The sequence below is a fragment of the Cyprinus carpio genome, chromosome B5, assembly GCF_018340385.1.
Source record: "Cyprinus carpio isolate SPL01 chromosome B5, ASM1834038v1, whole genome shotgun sequence".
NCBI lineage: Eukaryota > Metazoa > Chordata > Actinopteri > Cypriniformes > Cyprinidae > Cyprinus > Cyprinus carpio.
In genome coordinates, this window is record NC_056601.1 from 33,352,813 (window position 1) to 33,376,382 (window position 23,570).

The 23,570-nt window shown below is 34.1% G+C and overlaps 1 protein-coding gene across 4 annotated transcripts in view; it reads left to right on the forward strand.

The window, feature by feature from the left end:
* Positions 1–225: 225 nt before the first annotated feature.
* The window catches only part of LOC109067049 (ras-specific guanine nucleotide-releasing factor RalGPS1-like), a 123,625-nt gene continuing 100,280 nt past the window's right edge, over positions 226–23,570 (forward strand). For 2 of the 4 annotated variants that reach the window (XM_042723224.1, XM_042723228.1), the window contains exons 1-4: positions 226–505; positions 16,366–16,507; positions 18,358–18,462; positions 20,326–20,376. In XM_042723224.1, the coding sequence (XP_042579158.1) occupies positions 16,451–16,507; positions 18,358–18,462; positions 20,326–20,376 (213 nt within the window). In that variant the 5' untranslated portion in view covers positions 226–505; positions 16,366–16,450. Of the gene's footprint in view, positions 506–16,365; positions 16,508–17,111; positions 17,187–18,357; positions 18,463–20,325; positions 20,377–23,570 lie in introns of those variants that run through there. The other 2 variants (XM_042723225.1, XM_042723227.1) reach the window with 2 other exon arrangements.

Sequence of the window (23,570 nt, forward strand, 5' to 3'; positions counted from 1 at the left end):
TTATCAATTATTTTAGATTTGTTAGTATGTAATTTATTTAAAACTATAATAAGATTGGTTAAATGTTAAAGTGTTAAATTACAGAGGAAGACATCACTGTTGCTCAGATGCACCTGCGAGTCCACTTCAAATTCACATAGACCCGGTTCTTCAGCGCGATTGGCTAGCGCTTCGTGGTGGGCGGGGTTATGTGTCGGTATAACGCATGTGATTGGGCAGTTGACCTGCCTATTAGATCAAAGGAACCTACCTGACACTTCCTGCCCATGAATGTTTCGCTTGTTTTGGCAGTATGATATTTGTGTATCTCTGCCATGTTTGTGTACATCTCTTGCAAATGTCTTCACATTTATAAACACATAACATAGCTCTGACGCTCTGGGATAATAACCTGACGTGCTGTATTGGATTATATGCGCAGTTGAGCTCGTTTAATGGATGACTGGAGGCAAAACGTGATTGTTTCTTCTCATTGATCCGGGATAATACAGTGCGGGGATAGAAGGTAGGCGAACCAGATTTTGATTTGATTGATTTTATGGATGAGTCCAAGGAGTGAGTATTGATTAGGAACACGTCATGCATTAAGAAGGGTTAGTAAAGGTGAAAGGTTACAGCCCTTTCATGTTGCCCGTATGATCAGACTCAAAATCCTGAGACAGCAGCAGCTCGTTTATGGCCATGTTGTTTGTTTATATTTCTGAGGCAGTTATAATGAAATATGTTGTTTTGTAGTATGACATTTTGGATAATTTCTAATGTCAATTAAATAGTAAGTATTTGTATATGGTGTGGCATTGTTAGCTTTTATTGTAATATCTCTGAAAGCACAATGTCACTGTTTTAACTTTTGGAGGTTGTTAATTTTTTGGATTTTTATTGTAAATATGTGTTTATGTACTCAATAATAATAATAATAATAATAATAATAATAATATATATATATATATATATATATATATATATAGATATAGATTAGATAACTTTATATTATAGAGTAAAGTACAGAGCTAATGAAATGCAGTATAACCAGAAGTAAGAATATATAGTGTTTATATACATATAAACTATGATTTACAGAATGTACAGTGGGGTTGCTATATACAGTATTGAGCAGAGTATATACAGAATATAAATAGGAATGCAGTGGGGATTGTATGTACATATGAAACCAGAGCAATGTAGGATTATATATCCACATTATGAACAGCAGCAAACGTTTAGGAACATTGGTAATAAATACAGTTGGATGAGTGTGCATAAAGTATTGTTCTAAAATACACAGTAGTAAATTATATTTTATATATACTGTGCTTGTACAGTAAAAATAGTTTACAGTGCGATAAAGTAGAACAGTAACATAGTAGTGCAATACTTGTAAAAGTTTTGACCAGTGCAGTAATAAAGCATTTAGATTGGTGGTGTGGTGTTCAGAAATATCGGGGAAGAAGAGCTCTCTTATAGAGCATAGGCTTTTATTGGAAAATGGTTATGGTAGAGTTGATGTTTCTTGCCCTGCCCAATTGTGATAGATGTTCTCATGGAAGTTAACTGGGTGCCGGTGACAAATTTCTGAAGGTAATAGCATGTTAACCACAATGTCGATTAATGCTCTAAAATAAATTTCTATATTTTCTTAAGAAATATGTCTTTTTGACCATCTATTATTTTTAAAGGAACTAAACTAATGAAATTGCTATTGTTGAATCACAATCATTCCATTGTTGGTAGCACCCAATTTACTTTTTTTTCGTTTTATTATATTATACTAAACACACCTTCTAATGTTTTAAGATATAATATAAATCATAATTCCATATTTTACACTTGACCACAAAGCACAAAAACATACCTAACCACAGACCAAAAAACAATGCCTAGAGCACAGGAAATCATTATAACAGTAGCACACATTGTGTGTTGTTGTAGCAATAGTCAAAAATACATTGTGTCAAAATTATTATGAAGTAAATATTTGATTTTTCTTTATAATGCCAAAAAATCTAGGATATCAAGTAAAGATTATGATGTTCCATGAAGATATTTTGTAAACGTCCTACCATAAATAAATCAAAACTTTTTTTTGCTAAGTTATATGCATTGCAAGTCAACAATACATTGTCAAAATACCATAAAACAATAAAAACCAAAACTTTCTAATTCAAATTCATATCAATAAAAACTTTATAATTCAAATTTACAACCATAAAAATGGCTATTTTGCATAGCAATTTTTTTTGGACACTTTTTTAAAGGTGATTTTTCAATATTTGATTTTTTTTTTTTCAGCCATTTTTCACCCTCAGATTCCAGATTTTCAAATAGTTGTATCTCAGCCAAATATTTTCCTATCCTAACAAACTATACATAAATGAAAACCTTATATATGCAAAAAAATAACCTTTATGACTGGTTTTGTGGTCCAGGGTCACATATGTTGTAATATTAATAGTTGATGCAAATGCCACATGCCTCTTTGGATTACGATGTTTTTAAAACATTTAAACAGCACATGTCTGGTTGGTCTGTTCAAGTGTTCCATTGTAAAGATTTAGGCCATTTCAGTATCAAAGCATCTTTTTGTTGTTGAAAAAGCCATTGTTTCCTCAGATGCTGAGATGCAGTGTCTGTTATACTTGCTATGCAATTCATGCTCTTGCGGTGCAGGCAATGTGAGACGTGTGTAACTGATCAGGACGAAACTTGGAGTAAGTGAGAAGGAATTCAGCAGCTCTGCTCAATCGAGATGCTCATTCCTGATGGCAGAGAGCCAGAGCATTCCTCCGTTCAGGAGCCGGTGTAGTATTCGTGTGTTGTGGCGTCTGCTACTACGCCACATGAATGCGGGTTTAGTTGACCGGGACAAACGTGGATAGCCTTGTCATGAGCAGATGTCATGAATGGTAGTGTTTTATCTAGAAAGATTCATAGTAGTAGCTACACCTACAAAGGCAGATTCAGAAACTCTCATGTCGGTCCAAACCTGTTCTTCCATTGAACGCAAACAAAGATATTAAAGTATTTTCATAACTGAAACTAAGCTCCAAAAATGACAAAAAAAAAACACCATCAAAGTCATCCACATGACGTGCACACTTCTAAGTATTACCAAAATCATTGTATATATTTTGTAAGCAGTGTATGCGCCTCTGTTTTGTTTGTGTACATATGCTTGTGAAAGTGAAACTAGAGAAACCAATGACATCGTATAAACAATAGTGTATTAAAGGAATGAAAATTTGCTGAAAATGTCATCACCCTCGAGTCTATTCGAGATGTAGATGAGTTTGTTTCTTCATCAGATTTGAAGAAATTTAGCATTTGCATTACACAAAAGTGGATGCTCTGCAGTGAATGGGTGCCGTCAGAATAAGAGTCCAAACAGCTGATAATAACATCACAGTAATCCAATATTGCAGCTTATTGCACAATAAACACACAGCTTTTATCTTCTCAAGATGTTAGCTGATGGACTGGAGTGGTGTGGATATCTTGTGTATTATTGTGATGTTTTTATCAGCTGCTGTGACTCTCATTCTGACGGCACCCATTCACTTCAGAGCATCCATTGTTGTGTAATGTAATGTTACATTTCTCCAAATCTGATGATGAAACAAACTCCTCTACATCTTGCATGGCCTGAGGGTGAGTACAATTTCAACAAATGTTCATTTTTGGGTGAACTTTTCCTTTAGGTGAATTTTTGAACTGTGTAATGAAAAACAAGTTGACCGTAAGTTATTAGCAGTTCCAGCATAAAAACAGTTGTTTCTCACTGCATCAGGAAGGAAGAGTACATGCTTATATGTGTGCAGTTCTGTCAGAGCACATATTTGTACATCTTGAGCTCCTTGTCTGTCTGTAGAGTTGCAGTCGAGCAGTGGGGGGTAAATGAGGGCGTCCCGGACCCCTGCAGCTGTCTGGACGTCTGACATTACACCAGCATTGATCAGGAAACTTCTGCCAGCTGCTCATGTTCACAAGACTGTATTTATATCTCTCACACACGCTCATCACGTAGCACCCACTGTCATTTCTGAACTTTAACATCTGCATTCACTCCAGTGAGCGTCATTGACAGATATACTTTAAGGCCTGTTTGTTGTCTGTTAGCACTGAACTTCCTTGGTTTTTAATAGTGCATATCCCAAAAGATTATGGTAGTGTAATTGTACGTCTTTTTTTCCATGTTGTTTACACTGCCATTCAAAGGTAAGACAGCAAGATATTAAAGGGGTCAGTAAGATATTTTATATCCATTTTATGTAATATGCATCACTTTTATTCCACAGGGATGCATTCAGTTGATCAAAAGTGACAGTAAAGACATTTATAATGCATTAAATAAATGCTGTTCTTTTGAACGTTCTACTTGCCAAAGAATCCTAAAAAAATAAAATGCATTACAAAAATGCATGTTTTCAACATTGATAATAACAGAAATGCTTCTTGAGCAGCAAATCGGCATATTAGAATGATTTCTGAAGATCATGTGACACTGAAGACTGGAGTAATGATGCTGAAAATTCAGCTTTGATCACAGAAATAAATTAAACTTTTAATATTTAGTTATTATAAATTGTTATAGCATTAGAGCTTTTACTGTACTTTTGATTGAATAAATGCAGCCTCTGTATTACAGACCCCATAATGTTTGACCCTAAACACACTTTTAAAAGATTTTTGGTCACACTTTATTTTAAGGTCCAATTCTTGCTATTGATAAACCATTTTTGCTTCAATAAACTCCTAATTTGCTTCTTAATAATAGTTAGTAAGGTAGTTGTTAGGGTAGGAATAGGATTAATGATGTAGAATATGGTCATGTAGATTATGTGCTTTATAAGTACTAATAAACAGCCAATATTTTAATAATAGGCATGCTAATAATCAACTAGTGAGATTTGGTCCCTGTACTGAAGTGTTACAGATTTCTTTTTTCATACAAACATGCATTTTAAAGAGTAAGGTAAACTTAAAACTGCACTTTTGATTAAACGTACATCAGTAAACAGCTTGGAACTTAAACAGGAAATGTAAGTGTGTTGTTGGTCTTTCCAGTTTGTACGGTAAGTCCCTAAAATCCAGTCTGACCATCCTTTGCTTACAGTACGAACCACAAACTGTCTATATAAACAGTCATTCAGTGTCATGGCCTCCTCTGATGAGGGTATATGATAGTATTAGCATGACTGTGTTGAAGAATCATGACCGCGTTTGTTATTTCAAACGAACAAACTCTGGCCCTTTCAGTGCTCATAATTATATAGTGCCGTAATAATAGGTCTAATGTTATATAAGACTCCTCCAGTCTGGATCAGCTTGAGCCCAGAAACTGCCAGCAACACCATTAACAGATGCTGTTTAATTAATTCTTTAAAAAAAACATATCTTTGTCATGCATAATATGAACAACGATTCAGAGATCAGTGATCAAGAACTGCGTTATCTTACAGCTTCCTGTTGAAAGCGTCGAGTTAAGCTGACATCGAATCAGTGGGGCTCGTTTCCAAGAACTTGATAAATTAAAGATAATGTACTTGAAGCGCTTGCCTAAAGATCTCTTGTTGCATGTGTACAGTGAGAAGAGATTCTGAGCAGTTATAATCTTTATCTCCGTTCTGTCATACTGTAGATTGATATCAGTCAGGCAGATCCTAACTGAAAGGTGCAAACGATCTGTTTTCAAATGTATTTTTACTATTTTGAGGTCAGTTTGTTAATTTAATTAATTATTAACATTTAATGTTGTTATATTAATAATATATGAACATGTTAATATTAAATATTTCAATTAAAGAAATGATTATTTTTAAATAGCCTACTTTTATACAGTATATAAATAATATAAATGTAATATAAATAAAAATTAATATAGATCCCTCTAAATATGAATATTGGCTTTGGCCATTTAAAAACACACATCAGCGGAGCAGTAGGTTTAGCTATTTGCAGCTTGAATTGATATCTGTCTGAATGTTTTATATTTTTTTTGCTCTTTGGCCCGCTGCGCTCCTATTTTTAGGTGTTGAGCCGTCAGTTCAAAGGGGAGTCCGTATAGATGAAGTTCTCGCCCTCAGAGCCACACAGCATTAAAAATACACAGCATCTGTTATCAAAGTGTGGGAAATATTAGATTCTGACCCAATTATTTCTTTCCATGGCTGTATTTGTATGGCAGCGAGCATGTGTGAGACATTTGAGATGCGAGCACCTGCTCAATTCTATTCTGGTTATAATTGGAGCCCTGTTGCTGCCTGACATAAATGTGACTTATGAGTTTATTTTAAATGTGCAATACAGTTATTTATTGTTATTGTTATTTATTTATTTTATTTTTTGTAGAATTAAAAAGGAAAGAAAAAAGATTTGCAATTACACACTTTGCAAATACAAATGAAAAAAATTTAAATATGTATGTGGAATTTGACAGGAACCAAAAGATCAGATTATTATAGCTAATTAATCACTGTAACATCAGAACAGAAACTCTGCGTTTGTTTTATCTACACTTGAGTTAAAAATAAAAGTCAAACTCAGTTTATGTTTATGTATATAAACTAACATTCAAAAGATTTTGAAAGTCTCTTATGCTCACAAAGGCTATTTTGTCAAAAATACAGTACAAACACTTAATATAGCAGATACAGTAAAAACTTAAATATTGTGCAATATTATTAAAGGGGTCATGTGATGTTGCTAAAAAGAACATTATTTGGTGTATTTGGTGTAATGCAATGTGTTTATGCGGTTTAAGGTTCAAAAAACACATTATTTTCCACATAATGTACATTATTGTTTCTCCTCTATGCCCCGCCTTCTGAAACACGTTGATTTTCACAAGACTCATCGTTCTGAAAAGCGAGGTATGCTCTGATTGGCCAGCTATCCAGTGCGTTGTGATTGGCCGAACGCCTCAAGCGTGTTACGCCCCTTAACATATTTTGATGCCTTGTCCGGACGGAGAGACGAGACATAAACATAAAACCCTTTATAAACATGATTTTTAGTCGTGTCTTCGTTTGGAAGGCAGAAACAAAGTAGTTTCCCTTTTTCAACTGAACAGCGTCACACACCGCAGCCTTGAGTGAGCAGAGGCCAGAGGTCTAGAGTGAGCCGCGGTCTAGAGTAAGCTGTGGCTGGCTTGAGTGAGTAGAGGCGGGCAGCTTGAGAACGGCGTGGCAGGCGGATTCTACGAAGGAGCGTACCTTGTGCGTGCGGCAACCACATGCGACGGCCCCGGACTGGACTCTGCTTCATCCACGGTGAAAGCCCATTCTGTGATCCACAGTGCAGAGTTGATGTATTTCCTCAGCGACCAGCACGGATCAGCTCCAGGCATGACGAAGCGGATATCGTCCTCTTTCGGAAGGCCAAACAAAGTAGTTTTCCTTTCACAGTGAAACACACAGCGTCTATACGACATGGTGCCGGCGGCAAAAACAATACTACAACCAGAATAAAAGTTACACCTTCTTTCTTTGCGTGAACATCTGGGCCGCGTTATACAAATCTTCCCACATAGTGACGTAGAGATGTGGGGGCGTGTTAGAACAAGCCGTTTTAGGAGGATGTGGACGAGTCTTAACTTTTATAAAGAATATCTCTATTTGGATTTGAGGCTTTTATTCTTTGCAACTTTACAGATCTACTTTATGCACCAAGAGCTTGTAACACTCCAAAGAGAAAGGAAAAATTGAAATCGCATCATGACCCCTTTAATAACTGTTTTCTAGTGTCAAATATTGAAAATGTCATTTATTCCTGTGATGAAAAGCTGAATTTTCAGCATCATTACTCCAGTCTTCAGTGTCACATGATCTTCAGAAATCATTCTAATATACTGACTTGCTGCTCAAGAAACATTTCTGATTGTTATGAATGTTGAAAACGGTAGTGCTGCTTCATTTATAGAAACCATCAGGTTTTTACAATTCTTTGATGAATAGAAAGCATTTATTTAAAATACATTTAAGTGTCTTTTCTGAGACTTTTGATTCATTCAATCCATCCTTGCTAAATTACATAGACATTTCTTTTAAAAAAATCTTATTGACCCCTAAACTTAAATTCATAAATGTATGTATAGTTCAGACTTTAGTCTGATTGTATGAATCAATTTGAAACCTTTTGAAAACTAGATGATATGAAACGTTAATTGAATTCTATATTATTGTGCAGTTAAACAATGAAACTTGTCGTTGACTGTAAGAACAATGCTGAAGTTCTTCCTCACCTTAGCTTGTTTGAAACATGTCCTGCTCTGTATTTTCATATTACCCCATCACTCTCAGAAAAAAAGGTACAAAAGCTCTCACTCGGTTGATCATTTTTCAAAAGCATCATCTTTGCACCTTATTTAACCCTAAAGGATGCATTTAAGTACCTTAATATTAGTACCTAAATTGTACATAGTATTTCTTAAAAAACCTGCCCACTGAGTGTCACAATCAGCTCGTTCTCATTTTTACCTCCCTGCTCTCCTGTTTTCCCCTCTAACCCTCCTGATGCTTGATCTGGCGTGTTATATGACACTGGATCCATTAGAAACGGCTGCACTGATGTCATGCACTGAATCTCAGATCAGCTCTGCGGTGCATCTGAGGACGAGTCCACCGCCTCAGTCTGACTCCATCAGTACTCCAGACATTTGAGAAGCTCAGGGAAGATCTCTACTTCTTTTATCTGCACAGCTTCACACCTGGGCCTTTGTTTTGTAATAGGTTATGATGAGCACAGTGCTTATCCTTACCATCTGATGTGTATTAGATGTATGGCAGACATACAGTATGTGCATTCTTAGTATTATTTATATTTATTAATATTTTGAACTAGTTTATTTACAGATTTTGAGATTTTCCATTTTTTGTTTAATTAATTGCTTTTGTAATTTTTACTATATATTTTAAGTGCATTTCTATTTAGCTAATTTTTTTTATTGCAGTTTTAGTTAAGCACTCAAACTCATGTATTTCAATTTCAAAAGGCAACATATCTCATTTTTTTATTAATTTATTTTATTTCCATTTTAGTAATTTTATCACTTATATGTATTTCAGTTAGTAGTTTTTATTTTTGTTTTAGTAATTGTAACACTTAAACATTTATTTCGGTTAGCATTTCTAATGTTTTATTTATTTTTTTACATTTCTGTTTTAGTAATTTTAGCGCTTAAATTTATTTCAGTTAGTTTCTAAGGCATTTTTATTTCTGCTTTAGTATTTGAAGCAATTAAACATATTTATGTTATTCGTTTCCAAAGAAACATTTCTAATTTTCATTTTCTGTTTAAGATTTCCGTCTAATATTTGTATTTTAATTTATGTCAGGTAACAAAACATTTTTAATAGCTTAACAGTAAACCAATTAAACTACCATTAATTTACATTCTGCTTATGCAGTGTTTCATTCTTCTTAGCTAACATATTTAGTATAAAGACCGCTAAACTTATATATATATTTTTCTATTTGTTAAGTTACTGATAAGTTGGATAGTGTACAGTCAGGCAGTCATTATCGCAAAATAAAGCACTTGAGGATGATACAGAACAGCTCGGCTCCATGTCTCGAAGTCCTGATCGCTCTGTCAGATTTGATGATAACCTCCTGACTGCACATTTTTCCCCACATATTCTTTCAGAGAGTCTCAGATAAAACTTTCTCCAAGTATGACATCCAGGGTGAAGTATCCCTGCTGCGCTCATGGTTCTGTTTCCCCCGGCAACCGTCAAAGCCCATTCAGAACCTCACAACCGCAGCCAGCCGGCCCACATTCCAAGTGGTTTGCTGTTGCCATGGCGATGGTCCCTTGGAGCCGAGGATTGTGGGAGGGATGAGAAAAAAGCGCTTTGTTGCCAAGTATGATCCCTGGGAAAAAAATTCACACATCGGTTCTGCTGTAAATATCTCTATTGAGGGTGGATGCCTTATACTAATGTCAAATTCAGTTTTCATATTATAAAGTGTCAGACCATCATCCATCTGGTTTTTAATGCTCAGTGTACCAGTTTGTACTTGGTTTTAGTAAATGTTTAGGGGTTTTTATTTTTATTTTTCCCCGGTTCGGACCAGCTAATATGCATGCAGATTCTAGAGCTGAACTTGACCTGTGAAGTTAAGAGTTCATTCTCACGGTTGACTAGCGAGAAATACTGCAGATGACAATGTGTGAGTTTCCTGCTCTGATCAGACTGAAACTCACATGCGTGACGCAGGATGTAGATGTAGAGCAGTGATATTAAAGCAGCACAAACTTCACTGGCACTGCACTTAAAGTAGTTGCCAAGGCAACATTTTGAATTTTCACTTATATTTTAGAATGATTAAACAGCAGCTTTGCCAGTTTTCAAATATATTGTATTGTTACAATGTCAGTAATGTGTTTAAATGGTATCTGGGTGTTATCTATGTTTTTGTATCCCAGACTAGTGCATTCAAGTTTTCCTACATTTTTGACAAAAGGAAATGATGCCACAGCCATTTTCCCCTTTTCTTAATTCAGTTAAAAAAAAAAAATCACCTTTTTACTTTATTTAAAAGTCTGTCTTGTCAGTGGTGAATTACCCATTTCAAATCATTTTATAATTAAATATTATATACCGTTGAGGTTGAAACTTTACATATACCTTACGGAATCTGCAAAATGTTCATTATTTTACCAAAATAAGAGGGATCATGCAAAATGTATGTTATTTTTAGTACTGTCTTGAATATGATATTTAAAGATGCATAGTCCACAAGACAGAATAATAGCTGAATTTATAAAAAATGACCACATTCACTGTGTGTTAGGCTATTACCTGGATGAGCCATGACTTTGATGATTTGATTTTTTTTTTCTGATAGTTGTTCATGAGCCTCTTGTTTGTCCTAAACAGTTAAACTGGCCACTATTCTTCAGAAAAATCCCCCAGTTCCTGCATATTCTTTGCTTTTCAGCAGCTTTTGTAAATTTCTCTTATTTTGTTTAAATATTTTTTTTTTCTTCATTTAGTATCGTCCTTCAGAAGCTACTTTCCCAGAAGACAAAAATTTACCCTGATCCTCAATTTCAAGAAGTTTTCACCCCCTGGCTCTTAATTTTATAATATCTGAAAAATTTTTTAGACTCTATCCACCATCTTAGACTAAACTTTTCACTGAGCTCTTCAAAGTGCATTCTGGGATTACATTATCCATAAAAATATAATTTTGATGCTGTCCATAGACTTAAAAGACAGATAAATATTTGGGTTTTCCTGTTTCCTGTTTCTAGTTCTCATTCACAGGCTCTGAATAATACAGAAAATGTGCTATCTTTCTACCTGATGAACTGGTTCTTGTAGAATTACTGTCAGAGTTACTTGAGCCTGTTTTGTGCCATACTAGTTATTTTCAATGTGCAGTTCCTTCAAGTATGGTATCTAAATGCTAAACTAGCATCTTTAGCGTACAGGCTGGATTGAGTCTGTATTGGAATCAATCATGTCTAGAAACATTTCAGTATCATATGAGTCATAAGAGACTTTTTATACATGCTGTACCAACTTTCAGTATTGGCCAAAAAGTCTTTATTGCTGAATGCGTGCATGAGGAGGACAGATCCTGGGGTGAGCTTAATTTAATAGCGCTGCAGACTGAGCCGTATAATTACAGAACCTCACAGCTGCTTTAATGAACATGAGAGAGAGATGAGGGATAATTAAAGAGATCCAGGGTGACAAAAAAGGGTGTGATTGAAGTAACACCTTACCAGGATCCCAATTCAGTAACGTGTGTGTGTGTGTGTGTGTGTGTGTGTGTGTGTGTGTGTGTGTGTGTGTGTGTTTTAACATTACTTACCTCCTTATTACCTCACTGTGACTGGTCAGATCAAGTCTGAACACTGAATATGTGTCTTTGATGTGCATGTGTCTGCTTGACACAATAAAGTTGTGAAAGTTAATTTGTTCTTTGCAGCTTAGTTTGAAGAAATCTTTGGACTGGGCAGGAAGATTTTGCTCTGCAGAAAAGCAAACTTTTCTAATTACCAAAACATACACTATATCAAAATACATTTCAAGGTTACTGAAAATTCAAGTGTGCAAATAAGTGAAAATAACAAAATATACAGTATTTAAAAATTAGGAAAAATTAAGTGGTTGCATGGTGAAAATATACAATAAGAAGAACGCTATCAATTTAAACTGCTACAGGTGTGGAAAGATGCATGGGTATTATTTGCATTATTTTAACAATATTTAGTTTTTACCTAAAGTAGCTTATACCCTGTAAAGACCATAATGATCAAATAAAGACATGTCCACATCCAAGCATTTTTATACAGTCAGCTTGGTCTTTTACAGTAAATTTAGTTCACAAATAACTGAGAGTTGTAACGTATGATATTCATAAACAACAGTCATTACTAAAATTCTTACTTTTTCGCTACATTTTGATTCAGACGTGAAGACTAACTCTGACTGGATCATTGAATCATTTAGTTGTTGATTCAAGAACAGCTACAATCAAATCAGTTCAGTTCTGGAATAAATCATTCAGTGTGATTTGCGAACCGATACAGCAGGTTCATTATAAAAACAATTGTCTTGTGACCAATTGGAAAATGCTGTTGCTGGGGATGGGTGGCAATTTCTTGAGCTCAAAATAAGGAGGAACAATTTATGTAAAAGTATGGTGGTAGTATGTTTTCCAAAGTAAAAATACTATGGTATAGTACAGATACCACCACTGTAACTGAATAATCTTTTGATATTTCCAAAATGTTTATTGTGGTGGAAGTGACAGTTGTGATATGTAAGCACTGATCATAAATAGGTTTTGATATTAACTGATTTATACAATTCAAATATTGAGTGGTTTATTTAAATATTTAGATTACCATACTTCCTTAAAAGTCAGTTTGAAAAGCAGCTGAATAAAAGAAGTCTTTGTTAAAATAAGTAATAAGTTTATTGGTAAATAACCAAAGTTTACAAAACCGTTTTAAGCCTTCATAAAATGAGAAAAATATAGAAGTAAAAGTTTAGTTTTTAACCAAAATAAAAAAGCAAAAAACTCTTATTCCTTGAGCCTACTATACTATACTATACTATACTATACTATACTATACTATACTATACTATACTATACTATAGCGTATCACCATATGCTATACTGCACAGTACTATTTCTATACTATCTCTATTCATACTACACAATACTGTACTGTACTTTACTGTATTATACTATACTATCATGTATCACTGTATGCTATACTACACATACTATACAATAGCATATTATACTACACTGTACTGTATTATAGTAAACTATACTGTAGTATAGTATATCACTGTATGCTATGCTATACTATACTATGCTGTACTGTACTGTACTATACTATACTATACTATACTATATTGTATCTATACTATACTTTCTTGTATCACCTTATGCTATACTATGCATACTATACTATACCATGCTATACTACACTGTACTGTAGTATAGTATACTATACTTCATTATAGTAAACTATATTGTAGTATAGTATATCACTATATGCTATTCTATACTATGCTGTACTGTACTATACTATATATTTATGGTGTGTATATATATATATATATATATATATATATATATATATATATATATATATAATATATATATATATATATCATATATATGGTATACTATACTGTAGCCTACTATACTTTAGTATAGTCTATCACGTATACTATACTACAAAATACTATCACTATTCTATATTATTCAGCGTTATACTACTATATTAAAGTGCTATATTGTGCAATTGTATAGTATATCATTATATACTATACTACACAATACTATAACAAATACTATGCTATGCTATGCTATACTCTATACTACAATAGGTGTACTGTATTTGCTGAACATTTTGGCTTAAAGATTGAGCAGATGTTCATGCTCGATTTAAACCCTTCAAGTAAGGTTCATTCTTTAAGCCTGTATTGTGAAAAACAATAATAATCGAGGCTCCCACTCAATTGGAGTGGACTAAGTGAAAGCGGGAGATAAACTAAAGTGCGTCTCCTTGGAAACACTTAATAGCTTTCACACCCGCTCTCAGTCCAGGTGGCGTCTCAAACGGGTGATGTCAGACAGACTGAGAAAGAGAGCTCAACTGCTGCGCTGGTGATCCTCTGTAATGCTGATGTGTGAGATGATATTATCACTGACTCATTGGGGATTACAGTGGCTGATATTATCGGAAATGCTTTCAGATTATAATCAGACAGCTCTGGTGTGAGAGAGATGGAGGGTTTTGGGGTTGTGGTGTTGAACGGGTTACAAGTAGGAGCAGAGAGAAATGTGAGCCATCTCAAATTCAGCTGAATCGAGAAGCCTTTGTGATTCACCCTTATTGTGTGCCGCCCAGGGTCACACTGGAAAACTGAGAGTATTTAAATCCATACTGTTTTCACTCACATTGTTATGTTTATCCTATAATTTGTAATGAATTAGGTTATTTTAAATAAGAAAAAGCATGCAAAAGACCTCTCGGATTCACACAACACATATGATTGTATTATTTAAATATACAGTAGATAAATATACTTTTCCATCTTACATGGAAATGAGTTGAATATTGATGTGAATTAAGTGATATAACATTAAATGGATGTTTGAAACAAAGCTCTTACTGTACTGTAAAGTACTGTAGTACAGAGTTATTTGTAGTTGTGCACTGCCATCTTGTGGTATGGCTGAGTGTTGTTGTTTGTATATATTGTATATATTAAGTATATTGTTTGTATTTTTTTGTTAGTAGTTTATTTTTAGTATATTATTTAGTATGCAACATGAAAGGCACATCACAGCAATCACTATCAAGACATTTTTTTTTAATTTAATTTTGAAATTAAAGTATGGTATTTAAATCATTAAATGTATACTTTGTTTTAATAATGCTGATCAGTGAACAGATTTGATCATGCATTAAATACACTACCATTCAAAAATATTTATTTTATTTTATTCGTTAATAAAGATGCATTAAATTGATCAAAAGTAAAGACATCAAAGAATCCTGAAAAGAAAATGCATCAAGATTTCCACAAAAATAATGTAGCACAACAGTTTTTTTTAAAATTGATGATAATCAGAAATGTTTCTTGAGCAGTAAATCAGCATATTAGAATGATTTCTGAAGGATCATGTGACACTGAAGACTGGAATAATGATGATGAAAATTCAGCTTTGTATCACAGGAATCAGTTTACAATGTACTGTATTCTTAAAGAAAACAGTGATTTCAAATTGTAAAAAAAAAAAAAAAAAAAAAAAAAATCCCCAAACTTTTCACTGTTTTGTGGGCTCTCCATAAAGGATTTTATGGATTTTAAAAGTTATGTTGTGCAGTCAGATCAGTATATTGATAATGAGCCAAAAATGTGTGGATTTCACATTGAAAAACATTCATAAGCTATTATAAGAAACTCATATGGCCACTAGAGGTCATCACAGCTCCTCGGAGTGCTTTGACCTCGGTAACAGGTCAAATTAGGCTTTAGTCTTTTTATGCAAGAGGCCATAATATGCACTTTCATAGTGGTTTATATGTAAAATATCAGTCAACCATTCTTGCATCTACAACACAATTGATAGCATAATAAACACAATGAACTAGATTTTCTTTAGAATTTCTTGAGAGGTGAAACGTTCATCAGGCTGAAGTTTATTGTATAAGTAAACTTGTTTATTTCAGAAATGCTGGTGATCCTTCAGGCTCATATCTGTTTGTTGATGCACGTCGTGTTGTGAAATGTTTGTATGCAGAAAGTCAGAACATCGTAACAGCTCTATAGTTCAAATAGAGTTATATGAGATCTACTTGATAAAAACTTGCACAGCTGGAGCTGAGATTAAAAAGCTTTCATTTACAGCAACATGTCTGTTATTGTAAATGCAATTTCCCGATTCTCAGACCAAAGTGGGGTCGTATTGCTAATGGATTGTCTGTTTTAGATCTCCAGCTGAGTGTGGAGAACTTTCCCAAAACCCATTAAGTGTTTTGATCACTGTGTGAGTGATCCGCGAGGATTTCCATTGTAAAAGTCACATTCTTTCCTATTTGCTGCGCTCTTTCCCGGCCCGGGCGGTTCATTGGTCAGTCAAGTATGCTGGGGCTTCCTCTGGCCATCTGGGAAAGAGAGCAAACTAAGTCCCTGTGGAGTTCCTTAGATGTTTAGCATAAGTTTTTCTTATGAACACACACACACACAAACCACCAGTCAAACGATTGAACCCACTTCATCTGTAACCACAAACTCCCATGAAGCACTGCATTTGACATCTGAGTCAGATATTTTATACAATGTATGTATCTTAATATTTTGATGTCTCTCTGTCTGTCTTCAGGTATGGAAGATTTGTCACATGTGGGGTCTGGCTGAGGGCCGCTGTTGCCCGGGCGTCTCTGCACCCCATTGGCTGATTCTCCAGTATGTACCGTAGAAACGGCCTATCAGATGGCACCAGCATTAGCTCCGCCTCCTCCGAGGTAACTGCTCCTCCTTTCTTAAAAATTCTAATATAATATTATTTTGAAATTAACTGATGAATAAAGATTTACTCATCACTGGGAATAAAATGTAGTGTACTTATTTCAGCAGTATGACAGGATAGGATTTATTTTTAGTGTTGGAACTGTGATTAATTATAACCGTATGGTTCTTTAGTGACGCATGTACAAGGTTATTACAGCTAACTAAAAACAAAAAAACAAACCCTAACTGAAATAAAATATTTAAAAAAATAAATTATTTTATTTCAGGTAGTTGGCAAAGCAGCATTTCTCATTTTCATTGTAGTTTATGTACTAAAATATCTAAAACTGAAATAAAAATGAATAAAAGCTATACATAGACATTTTCATTATAAAAAAGCAATAATTAATAAAAATGACAAACACAGCAAAAATTACAAAAAAATTAATATTAAAATACACTAGTAGCACACTGCTTATGTACACATGGAATTTATATATAACTATATATGTTAACACATGCAATGAATTAAAAATCCTTAACTTGTTAAAATAATTGAACACAAATAAGCGCTGAAGCACGCAAAATTGCATCATTAACATAAATTACATCACACAGTAGATGATCTTGGGAGTCGGGAGAAGGATTTTATCACTCTGAGCATTAACAATGGCTCAAGCACCTGTAACCCTGGTAGGCAGAAATTTATCAATATATTCTATTACGATCTATCTCTAACACTAGTGTTCTCTATTCTTTTTCTATTCTATTAACTTGTTTTCTATTTTATTTATTATTAAAAAATAATGCATTGATGTGAATACTGTGTTAGACTAACTGGGACTTGTTGCTCTTTTGTTGGTTTGATTGCTTCTATTGTCCTCATTTGTAAGTCACTGGATAAAAGCATCTGCTAAATGACTAAATGTAAATATAAATAATGTACGATACTTAATTTTTAAAAACGTAACGATACCAGCCTTTCGGAATCTCCGCAAAGAGCGTCAGGCGTTTCCATTTACAACATGCGTTGTGCGTTGTAGCCAATCAAAGACATGTTTGTTGAGCACGTCAATGCAATGTCATAACCGCTAAATGAATTTGTTCAGGAAGACTTCGTGGGCTGTTTGTTAATTCTTTTTTCGCTGTAGCTATAAAAGTGCAAAGATTCCAATGTGCAATTTTTTTTGTAAGGCACCATGTTTTTTGTCATTCATTGATTGACTGAAAAGATTCCGTAACTTTAAAGTCCGATAAAATTCATGATAGTCAAACCTTGGTTTTCCATTGTGCAGTTTTATGGTAATACCACAGAACTCAGGCTCAGCTCTTATTTTATTTTATTTTTGGACTTTTATACGTCCAATGCATAAAATACATATGCCCATACGCTCACAGATGTGTCCTCATGCAGATACTGTTATCATCAGATCAAAGATCATTTCAATCGAGATCCAGGAACGTTTTCATGGTTTTTCCATCGCTGGCAGTCGTCCCGTGAGAAACATATACCATGTCTGCCATCAAAAACCTCACGCTAACCCGACAACTTTGCTTTTCCATGGAAAGAACTGTGCTGACTTTTTTTAATGATGGGTTCAGCTGTGGCTGATGGTCAATACTTGAGGGCCACAGCAGAAGAAATGAGAGATAATATCAAGTCATTTTCACAAATGAAACCCCAAGCAGCACAACAAGCCCAGGGACATTTAGGAGGACAGTAAATGTGGTCAATTTTGATTCTTTAATTCATTGTTTGTATCCCTCTCTCTCTCCTCTCTAATTGTTCTTGGATTTATGAGCATCTGTAATATTGCATGCTTGACATGTTGGTATCTTCATATCGTTTCTTTCTCATATTCAGGGAAGTGACAGCTCCGTGTCTGTGGACGGCCCGAGCGCTGACTACGCGAAGAGCTACGATGCTGTCGTTTTTGATGTGCTCAAAGTGACGCCAGAGGAGTTCGCAGTGAGTAAAACTGTCAGCGTCGAAATTGATGCGTTCTCTGGTGGAAAACTGAGACGGACTTTGGTTCTACATCGTTTGTCTCGTCCTGTCATGATGCATTCTTATTCAGAGCAGTCCTGGTCATTCGGGACCTTTCCGTTCGGAAACAATAGCTCCGGTCCAAACCGAGCGAGCAGCATCCTGACTGACAAGCTCTCGATAGTGAGCGACTCCTCGCACCACATCCCTGTGGCGGCAATGAAAGGGAAAATACTTGAGGAACAAAGGCTGTTGAAAACGTCATTGCTCACTGTTGTGCTCTATGGAGTTTGATGTTGCTAAGGGAACATGTTTTAACCAGTCTTAGCTGATCTCCCTGTTTGTAATCTGGTTTTATAAGGGTTTAGGGCACTTTTCAGTTGGTTAAAACGAGCAAAGACAAGATTAAATCAGCTAACGCCAATGATCCAATTTAGATGGGCTAGGCTTTTATTAATACATTTTTTTTTCTTTAATCTTTTTCTTTTCTTTTAATCTTTTCCTTTTTTGTATGAATCTGAGACCAATTAACCTGTTGTTTTTTTCTTTTTCCTCAGCAGAATCAGCAGAAATATTGTAAAATTATTTTATTATTATTTTATATAATAATAATAATAATAAAATGCATTAAAATGTATATATTCCTTTCTTTTCTTCTTATTTGTTACATTTTAATATTGTATATATTATATTTAGTCTTTATTTATATACCTTTTATTTCACCTTAATAAGCAGAAAAAAAAAATAAAAAACACACACACACACACACACACATATATGTGACCCTGGAGCACAAAAGCAGTCTTAATTCAAATTGAATGGTTCAAAATTATCGATTTTTCTTTTATGCCAAAAATCATTAGGATATTAAGTAAAGATCATGTTCCACGAAGATATTTAGTCAATTTCCTACCATAAATATATCAAAACTTAATTTTTGAATAGTAATATGCATTGCTAAGAATTAATTTGGACAAATTTAAAGGTGATTTTCTCAGTATTTAGATTTTTTTGCACCCTCAGATTCCAGATTTTCAAATAGTTGTATCTCAGACAAATATTGTCTGATCCTAATAAACCATACATCAATGGAGAGATTATTTATTCAGCTTTCAGTTGTTGTATAGATCTCAATTTCAAAAAAGTGACACCTAAGACTGGTTTTGTGGTCCAGGGTCACACACATATATATTTGACTATATTTTGGTTGAAAAAAAAATCTAATTATGTAATCTTTTTTTACTTGTTATATATTTAAAATCTGTACTTTTCCTTATATTGCACTTTAAAGTGTGCTATATAAATAAATTTGTCTTGAATGAATTATGAGTACATGTTTAATATTTAAATCAACAGAAGATGCATGATGCTGCCTTAAATAGAGATATCCATTCCATAATGTTCCTATTTTCAGAACAGTATTTGCATCTGGATTGCCTTAATGACACCTTAAAATGCTGTCTAGGTAGGCAGCTCACTAGGATTTGGAACAGAGCTGATGATAAATGATGCTTAATAACTAATCAGAATAATTTACCGAATGCTGGTGGTGATTAAAATAGGACTGTTTCCTGTGAGTTGGCCTGATTGTGGGATTTGAGAGAGTCTGTTACCTATAATTCACTTGAATCAAGGTCTTATTTAGACTTCTAAGGGACTTGAAGGACCCTGTGGAACCGAGTTCCCTCGTTGTGGTGATTTTTATGATGAATTGTTTTCATTCATTTTGTCCATTCCCATAATGTACGCTGTAACTCAGTGCTGGAAAATGAGCTCATGGCTGTGATTGCTCACTCTCGTTCTGAGCGACGAAAATGTGATTTTATTTTTGTCTGTGTTTTTTAGAGCCAAATTACCCTGATGGACGCCCCTGTGTTTAAGGCCATACAGCCAGAGGTAAGACAGAGGTCACATTTTCTGAGCCAGATACCATGGAGACTAGAGAAAACACTTCGTTTCATTACATTGTTGCATTTTTAAATATTTATATATATATTGTTTGTTTGTTTCAGTTCTGGAGTTCAGTCATGCTAAAATGCATTATATTGTCCTACTACAGTATATTTTATTTTATTAAATTTTTCAGTCATGGGTGATAATTTGTCACATTTTGTATATTTTAAAATTTAAATTAATTTAAAAAAATTGTTATGTATTTATTTATTTATTTATTTTGGTCTCTAAGAATATTATTTATTTATTTATTTAAACAAAAAATGTGTTTTACAAGTTGGTATTTATTTATTTACAGTTTAGTTTGATTTAGTTTTGGTTTCAGTCCTGGATGATGATTGGTCACGTTTCCAGAAACTCTAAAATACACTGTATTATTGTAGCATTTATAACTTCTTTATACTTTATATTCCCACTATTATCCATTTAACATGGAAATTGTAATGCAGACAACGTAAACATTGTATCCGCATGAACATTTGAGCAGTATTACCTCACTAGGCGCATTTCTATTACAGATTTGCAAAAAACTTTGGCGATATTTTATAAATGTCGATATAAAAGTATTGTGAAATGACGGCGTTTCCATTAACCAATGTTATGCGACTAAAACGTAACATTTTGCCTCTCGCGATAGGTCATGGCAATGCATTTTGGTGGGATTTTGACAGATTTTGGCTATATTTATTCAAAGGAAGGGTATGCGTGTATCTTTAGAGAAGCAGCACAGAGAGCCGCTTCATGGTGCGGCTGGAATAAACAGACGTGTGCAGTGTAAATTGTCTAAGCATTAATATTAGTGAAAACCCCTTATACTGGAGAGCGGCCACTTATGAAGTGTTTCTTGGAGGTTATTAAAGATTGATCATATGACTTTTTACATACGCCATGTGAACTGTTAATGTGAAAAAAACGTTTCCATTGCAGTTTCATGAATTATTCCTTTTTCACATTACCTGAAAAACCACCTCATGCGAGCGTAAAAACTTTTTGGCGATATATGGGCATTTTTGCAAAATTGATGCGTTTACATTAATCAAAATTTCACATCTCAATTAAAATTTACAATATAAAACATACTTAAACCAACATCTGTCCCAAATAAGAGGAGCGTGTCTTTGTTGAAAATGTTGCATTTCCTTTCATGTTAATAATATAATGCATGCGTAAACCTACTTCTTTGATTATTTATGCTACTATCTTGATCCCAGCACTAATATCTAACAGCCATTGTTTTGATTGAGGAACAGCGGCCGGTAAACTACACACACCGAGTGTTTAGACAGTCGTTTGCACCACAGTGGACACGCATACTTTGTGAATTAGAGGCCATGGCAGAATATTCTAACAGTCTGGCAGTTTTTCATTAGGGATGTTTATAGGCTGTTTGGGGAAGAGAATAACATTTCTGTATCAGTTGATTATCTTTGCCGCCGTAAGTGACCACGAGAAGGAGGTCCAATTTTTCCTCGGAGCATGATATAAAACTGTTGGAAAACATGCCGCTGGCGTACAGCGCTTGATGGATGAGACCACCTGTGACCCGCTTTCATTAGTTTTACCAGCTCCCCTTTTACTAGTGCTCACTTCAGGCTGGTTGTGAAGCACTGCTGTACATGCAATGTTTTTGACTGGTTAGTGGTGTCTGAAAAATCCTAGACATTCAGCTAAACCCTGTAAATCCTGCTGTATCATTTGATATGAACATTTCTAATGCTTCTAAATGATAAACATGATCAAAACTTGCTGGAAATGCTGCTTTTCACAATCTACTACATGCCTTCTGTCGTCTGATTGATAATTGATACATTTTAGCAAGTAAAAGGCCTTTTAGTATAATTATAAAAATCGTGCTTCATGTGTATTTTTATTGTGGAATCTTTACTGATTTTATAAAGTAAAAATAAGAATAGCTTTGATATTGTTAGTAATATTTTCAAGATGATATTTCAATGCTTACTGGACTGAAGCAAGGTTTACTTGATTATCCATACATCATCTTTTAGAAAAGTCACGTTCAAATGTGAGTATCAAATATGATCATCAGGCTTTTGAGGAATCTCTCAATCATCATTGTATTGCTTTGCATTATATGTTTAGAAACTAAAAAGCTTTGATCATAAACTACGCATATAAATATCATCTTACTAAGACACATTATTAAGAGATATGGAGTGAAAACTAATATTTCTATGCATTTTATAAAAGCAGTGTGCTATAATGTTATAAAAATCTCATTGATTTACATTACAAGAATCTGAATTTTACCTTATTTTTGTGCCATATGAATATTAGCATTTGCACCAAATTACATATTTTTGCTTATTTTCAGTGCAATGCAATTCAAAACAATGATGATTGATTGAGAGATGAACAAATAAACATTCGTCTGATAGATTATAATAGATTTTATAGATTTTCTTTTCTCTTTGAAACCTGGGGTGCGTTTTCCTAAAGCATCGTTAGCCAACTATGGCTGTAAGTTCCGTCGTTACCAACATAGTTAAGCACTTCTGTTTCCCGAAATCATAGTTCGTGCGAACATTGCAAGAACATTACAGGGAACAAAAAATAGTAATCAGGTGCCATGTTCAATACAGCAGCATCTTAGAGATCCTGAATCAGTTAAATAGTAGAAGTTATCCTCTACATGTGTGTGATGTCATTAACAACGGCCTTATATTGTTGAACTAGTGTGGTTCAAATTACAGAGATGCGACCGACCGTGTTCAGGAAGCAGTCATGACTAGTTATGATGTTGTACGGGAAATGCACCCTTGGATGGGGGTGGGCGATTTGACCAAAATCTTATATCACCATATGAGAAATGTTATACCTCGATAACGATATATATCTTGATATAGTTAATTTTTCTTTTAATAAGGTTTTTTTTATGATATTTAGATTTGATACCATAGAATTTTCATAATCCTTGTCACCAATGTCAATATCAAACTAATACAAGAAAATAATAATAAAAAAAGAAAGAAAAAAAACAAGCTTACAGGAGATACATAAACAGTCAGTGATGAAATAAGAACAAGAAACTAATTACAAGCAATAGAACAAAAACTACAATAAATAAGAAATACATTGTGTAAATGAATTAGTCTTCACTGTGTAAGTTATATCTATCT